General features: G+C 42.9%; 1 protein-coding gene across 3 annotated transcripts in view; it reads left to right on the forward strand.

The window, feature by feature from the left end:
- Stx8 (syntaxin 8) overlaps window positions 1-7,216 on the forward strand; it is a 277,290-nt gene that overhangs the window by 168,061 nt on the left and 102,013 nt on the right. For all 3 annotated transcript variants that reach the window (XM_029557503.1, XM_029557502.1, XM_008855736.2), the window contains exon 7: window positions 3,643-3,744. In XM_029557503.1, coding sequence (XP_029413363.1) covers window positions 3,643-3,744 — 102 coding nt within the window. The remainder of the gene's footprint in view (window positions 1-3,642; window positions 3,745-7,216) is intronic.

Below are 7,216 nucleotides of genomic sequence, written 5' to 3' on the forward strand. Positions count from 1 at the left end.
AGTGACCAGATTGCTTTTGTCTTCAGGATTTCCCACAGAGGCCCAAGTCAGATGAGGATCAGATGCTCTCAGGCTTTCTCATAAGGTCTTGGTCCCTCCAGGAAAGATTTTGGCCTCAGGAATTTAGGGGTTGGACTTCCCTGGGAGCAGGGCCCAGGAAAGATGCTGGTCTAGAGCAGCTGGTGGTCATGCCACCCAGAGATGCAAAGGGAGATGGGGACGGGGGCAGGCCCCTGGAGACTGCACTGCGGAACTGGGTTCATCTGGATGCAAAGGATCAGAAAGTGGAAAGGTCAGCCCCGGCCCTCCAGGAAAGATGCTTGCTGGTTGTGCAGCCCAGGGAAGCAGAGGGAGGTGAGGGTGAGACCAGGCCCAGAGGGCTCCTGGGGACCACAGAAGGAACTGGGTTGGTCTGGATGCAAATGATCAGGAAGCAGTCGTGGTTCCCCTGGTGTCTGGGGCGCCAAGACAAGGAATGGGACAGGACCCAGGCTAGGTGGAGAGATGGGCAGGAGAGACGGGAGGGTGAACGAGGCTGGGGTAGTCAAAGTGCGGAGGGCATGATCGACTTACCCAGGAGAGAGGCCTGCAGGTCGTGCAGGCCCAGGGAATTGAAAGGAGGTGAGGGTGGGGCCAGGCACAGAGCAACATTGGAATTTTTATTTGTTATTCTGTGGTATCTGGTTAGGGGCATTATCTCCCCATTATAGGGTAACTCCATTTAACCTCTTTTTATAAATGCATGAATATATTTTTTATTTATTATTTTTATTTTATGTGTATGATTGTATTGCCTCCATGTATGTGAGTGTCCCCATGTCATGCAATGCTGCAGAGGTCAGAAGAGGGCATTGGATTCCCCTGGAACTGGAGTTAAGGATGGTTCATAGTCACCATGTGGGTGCTGGGAATTGAACCTGGGTCTTCTGCAAGAGCAGCCAGTACTCTTAACTGCTGAGCCATCTCTTCAGCCCCAATCCATGTATATATTTTAAGAAGCTTCCACAGTAGTAGTTTTTCACATGACGTTTTCAAAAGGCTTTAGTGTTAGTTATTCCTTCCCATACTCCCTCTTCTATCTTGCCTTCCATTAAATGGGGCCATCTACTGCCTTAAAGGTGTATTCAATATTCATTAGTTATATATGGCTATTTGCATTTTAATTAATTGAAAGATGAGACAGTAAGCATATGTTTCTGCTTGCTATGTGTGTTGAGTGAATTTAGGACTAGGAACAAGTAGATAAATGAGGACATTGTTTAGGGACACAAAATTTTAGTAAGCTATTAGTAGCAAAGTTTAAGATAAATGATAGTATTTAAACATACAAAGGAGGTAAAATCAACAAGGGTGGCTAGCAAATGGAACGTCCAGTGAAGAAATGGAAAGAAAAAGATCAAGTGACCAGAAGTTCAGGCCTAGGCAAGCAAATGATGATCCCCTCAGTGGAGACAGAATATTAGGAGGGGAGTCAAGTTGCGGGTTAGATGAAGAGTTTAATTTAGAGACTGAAAAATGGATATTTATGCACAGTCCATGTCTGTTTGTTTGCTTATCTATTTTTGAGGTAGGGTCTCACTCTGTGGTCCAGACTGGCCTCTGATTTGGGACAGCCCTTCTCCTTAACCTTCTGAGCACTGGGATCACATTCCTGGGCTACCATACTCAACTCACACTTCAGCTTTTAAATATCGATGAAGTAAAAGGTATATAAAATCACTATGGCAGTACATATTGCAGAGTAAGAATTCAAGACTCTGAGGTCACCTATATGTAAGAGAATCACACACTCTAGGCAGAGTCTGGATAAAGGAAGATAACCTCAGAGAGAGAGATGATTGCATACAGAGGCTAGAGTTATGAATGAAATGATAAATAATGGTAGATTATTTTCTTAGGCAGGTGTTAAATTTGTTATCAATATTTCACAAATTTGGCTTGTATCACTTTTTTAGGAAATAGCAAATAACTTTTAAAATGATTAAATGCCTTTATGTTTAGGCTCTGTTCATCCATTGCCTTTATATTTTTGTATTAATTTTATCCCACTGTGCACTAGGCACTCTTCTAGGGATGGGTGATATGGGGTTAAATAGAAGTTAGTTTATATTATACTCAGTAAAGGAAAGACATACAATCAGAATACCATGTATAGGGTCTGTGAGTACAAGGAGTGCTGTACACAGGGGCATAGGGGGCTGGAAGATGGAAGTTCATCTCTCCTGCTAGACCATCTTTTTCTTGCCTTGTGTCCACTTGGCCTTCACAACTCCAACCCGCATGGCGTTCTGGAAATTTTCTTTGACTTTCTTATTTATATTACTTAATGCTTTAAGGAAAAATGTGATTCATGTTGGACAATGCATTTCCAAAACAGCCTTAAAAATAGGGAGGAAGGAAAAAAGGAGTCTAAATTACAGAAATAATATATGCTAACATAAGAATTCGAACAATGCAGACAAACATAAGAAGGAGCACAGTCACAAAGGATCCCACCACTTCAATGCAATCATCATTAGCATTTGGTTTCCACCCTTTCCTATATCCCTATAGGTATGCAAATACAAAAGGATGGGTGAAAATAACTTCATATAATTAAGATAGTAATATATATGCTATTTTAGATGTCATTTAAAATAAATTTAAATGTGCTTAATTTCACCTTTAAAAGATTAGCATAAAAAAGAACTTTATAGAAAGGATCTTCACAGGAGGTAGTAATTACTAAGTGATAAGAATTATTAAATGTTCACAAAAATGACATAAAACATTGAGGTTTTAATGACTTTTAAAAGCTATAAGTTTCTATATATTTAACTTTTCAACAGCTTAATATGCTTGCTGTAAGGAATGAGAAATTGATGCTTTCAACTTCTTTTCACCTTCTTTCCCCTCTCCCACTTGTTTCTTAATTGAGAGTGTGTTGTCACATGTGGTTTGTAACATTTAGGTACCTTTCTGTTATCCATATGGTTTGCTTATTCTCAGTTCAATATTTGAATGAATTCCGTTCTAATCATTCTCCTCTCCCTGTTAGGATCTCTGGCTTCTTGATTCACCTCTTGCTTGGCTACTTTTGTCAACAGTTTTCTCAGGAATAGCCAAGGCTGTCTCTGAAATCTTCTGTGCTTGTCTGGGCCTAAATTTGTCATTCTTTCTTTCCCCTGAATTACTGATGTTTGTGCTTTCCATAATAGAATTGTTTTAAACCAGGCTAAACAAACAAAAACAGGTTTACTCTTTTTGGAAATTCTCTCTTAAAATTTCATTTGCATGTGTGTGTGCATGATGGGGCAGAGATCATGTGCCATGGCATGCATATGGAGCTCAGAGACAACTTTGTAGAGCTGTTTCTGTCCTTCTACCAGGGATTGAACCATGTTGTCAGTCTTGTGTGGCAAACACCTTTACCCACAGAGCTAGCTCATTGGCTCTAGTTTACTATTTACTACCATTTTCCTGTTTTTGTTTTTCTTTTTGAGTTAGAGTTGCAGTTTTCAAAGCATATTAGTGAGCTCTGTATACTGTCACTCACTGTACTTGACACATCATTGCTCAGAAGAACCACCACAGCTGTGGAACCCTGATGTGAACTAGAGTTCATAGAGAGTGTTCACTATGCCCCTCTGCTTTCTGTTCTAGAGATCATTGATGACCTTGCCAACCTTGTGGAGAACACAGACGAGAAACTTCGCACCGAAGCGCGGCGCGTGAACTTGGTGGACAGAAAGTCCACTTCCTGTGGTAAGAGGTGGCAATTGCTCTGTCTTGGCCTCTCTGATGACTGTGGGATGCTCTTTTTTGAGTGCTCTATGCTTGCGCTAATCACCATGGAGATTTGGTTGCCCTCTGACATGTAGGCAGTCCCATTTGATGAAGCATTAAATTTGCAAAAAAGATGCTTAAGTTGTATTCAAACACAATGTGTTGCTCAGAGTTCAGGGGGTATAATATCATTCAGTTTTTAAAATTTGAGATGGGAACTGCTCTGTTTATAGAAATGAAAGGTTTGCAAAATTGTATAACAATGTGCAATTTGGTGGTAGGTCTTGTACGTTTTAAAGGCAGTCTTGTTTCCTTTGCGTCTTAAAAACAAAAAACAAAAAAAAAAAGCCCATAAGCTTAATTAGTGAACCCACTGTAGAGCAGTTTAGATCCTGTAGCGTGACCAAGTAAAAATCCAAGTTGCTTTGCTCCTTGATGCATGTAAAGTGGAGACTCATATATCAATAAAAAAATCAATTTGAGGACTTAGAACACTGATTTCCAGGTCTTCAACTAGAGGTTCTCATTGAGTGGGCCTAGGTTATAGTTCAAGAGTGCTCAGTGTTCCTTAAGGGTGCCTCAAGATTCTGATGCAGGTACTGGGTATTCTGCAGTAATTCTGGTGTAGTCTTTTTTATGAGGTTAAATTGATCTCACCCTTGCAGAGCCTTGACTAAAGGTAAGTAGCAAGAAACAGTGGTGACAGTTGTAGAGCTCACCTGATTTTTATTTGGTGTTTCATCTCACAAAGGTGCACTAGATTTATGAAGCTAAGATGCTTATTAGCAAAACGTATCTAGCCCATCTCTGAAAGTCCCCAAAGTCTTAACATTACTAATGCCTAAAAACACAAGTTCAAAGCCTGCCTCTGTTAGGGTCCGTGACTCGATGGGTCCCCTCCAGGTAACAAATACACGGGATTGGAGATGTAAAAATCAAGCAGAGTCTTTACTTTCCAGCTAGCTGGGGTCGACCGGCTTCCCAAGACATGCAAGTCTGGTCAGAACGATCGACCCCCATTCAGTTTCAGGTACAGATTATATAGGCTCACATAGTCATTACACAAAAAGCATTCCTCAGCATACACTTTGATCAAACATCTTCTAAAAGCTATAGTTTTGGTTAAACATCTTTTCCAGGAAGGGTAGATCTGGTGTAAGCCTGGTGCAACTTCCTTCTCTTTGTTCCTTATCGGTTATCTGGTATGTGCAAACAGGCCTACAGGACACATTGTAAATCAACTGAGTCTGGGGTCCAGGGTCCAGGAAGGAGGTTTACAGCACTTCAATTCTTAGCATTTCAACTAGGTTAATCATCCATGTGTGGTAGATACAAATCAGGCAGAACAGGCAAGCTTAGCAAGTAAATCTAAATCAACATTTTAAACAGAGTTTTCTATCAAAATGCAGAGTTCTTACAGCATTCATCAAGGTATTTCATTTTTTTTCCCAACATCCCCCCCTTGTCTTGGTTAAACTGAGGAATCTTCCTCAGCTGACTCTACAACCTGGTGCTTCTGCCGCAGCACCAGGAGATGAACCGAGTCTATTCTTTCTTGGACAAACCTCAGCCGTCTGTTTACTATACAGGGCCCAATCGTGACAAGCAAGAGGAGGATAATCAAGGGCCCTACAACAGTGGAGAGAAGGGTTGACACCCAAGGAGTTTGATTAAGCCAAGAGCTGAACCACCCTTGACTGGCTTCCCTTTCCATCTTTCGTTTCTCTAATCCCTCTCGTATCTTTGCCATGTTATCCTTTATTATACCTGAATGGTCTCTGTAAAAACAACATTCCTCCTTCAGGGCAATACACAGTCCCCCTTGCTGTAGAAACAGGAGGTTCAGCCCTCTGCGATTCTGTAACGTGATTTCAGCCAGGGATCCTATAGAGTCCTGCAGTTTGGTTATGGATTCTTCTATTCTTTGTAGATCTAAATCCAGGCTAGTGCGCAAAGCATTATATTGGTCCCTCCCTTGTATCAGGGCAGTGGCTCCAGTGCCAACTCCTGCTGCTACACCTGTACTAATTAAGGTTGCAAGTGTCACGGCTAAAAGCACTGGGGTTCTCTTAGAACGCATCGGGAAAGGAAGAGAGGGAGTGTAAGTCTGCAGAAACTCTTCCTCTGAGTGATAAACCAAATGGGGAAGAAGAATTGTAAGAACACAAAAACCTCCTTCCTTAAGAACATCCACCGAAATACAAGGGGTTAATCCTGAGGAGCATGCCCACCAAGTATTTGGAGGGGGAATAAGGAAGGCCCCTCTTGACTCAGAGAGATTCTTGGTCTGGTTACAGAGGGAAGAGTATTGTAGTGGAATCTCACCGAGGCATAGTCCCGATCCTGAAATCTGCTCCAAAGTAATTTTAGGTATCGTACCCCATGCACATTGGGAGACATTATGGGAAATGTTGTAGGAACCCATAGTAGCAATCCCCTCTAAATAGGGAGGGGTAACAGTATAGCAGAGCCAACAAGATCTGGCCAATTCAGGGCTAGTTGCATTTAAGAGGCTATAAGTTTGATTTATGATTTTAACAAATTCCTGTGACCGCCTGTAATAGCGAATCTGGGACAAAGGCTTAGGAGGCCTTTTGGTAAATCCTGTAGGTAGAGTTGGGCCAGGAGGAGGAGAGGGAGGGGCTCCCTTGGGCGTATCCATGGTAACTCTTGGGACTAGCACTGGGTTGGGCCCTACTGCCGTGATAAAAGGCACCTGGCGTCTAGTGATTGTAAGATTGTAAACAAGATTGCAGACCCATAGTTATGCAATCGCAGGCCCCATGTATTAACCCCTTCCCATCCGGAGAACTTTTTTCCTTTTTCTGTGAATCTGATAAGCAAAGGGTTGCAGGCTTGTGGTTCGAGCCCCCAAGTTGGCTTACAAGGGGGGCCTGTCACATCTCGTTTGAGGGTGATGTAGTCCCCACGGGCATTACTTAACCAGTATGTCTGACCCGTGGTCTCACAGCCCCATCGTGGGCAGTAGTACTGGTCTGGTCTCCCACAACTGGGCTTATACTGTGGCCCTGGGCAAACATAGAATTGTTTTTGTCTAAGGTAGCGAACTCCCGACTCAAACTTGCAATTGTATCCGTAGGAGGAGTCTTCCACATCTCGGGTAATCGCTACCCATTCCCGGTCCCAGGCCCCGTCTACCAAAGTACAGAGGTCCATATCTAAAGGTGGCCACCAGGTATTGGGGGGATACACGGCCGACCGCGTTAACACTGGGGACCCAGTTTCCAAGTTAGTGACAACCCAAGTAACTTGCACTGGTATGTGCGGGTTGGTCCCATCTGCAAAATGTCCACAGTTAGTTGCTAAATAATATATTACCAGCAGCATCCTCACCCATCCAGTCTGCGTGGAGAGCTTCATAAGGGAGTCTCAGTGGCGGCAGGGATGCTTGGCAAGTCCTGAGACAGCGCAGGGTAGAAATCCTCTCAAG

The sequence above is a fragment of the Nannospalax galili genome, unplaced genomic scaffold (genome assembly GCF_000622305.1).
Source record: "Nannospalax galili isolate Female #2095 unplaced genomic scaffold, S.galili_v1.0 scaffold146, whole genome shotgun sequence".
NCBI classification, from domain to species: Eukaryota; Metazoa; Chordata; class Mammalia; order Rodentia; family Spalacidae; genus Nannospalax; species Nannospalax galili.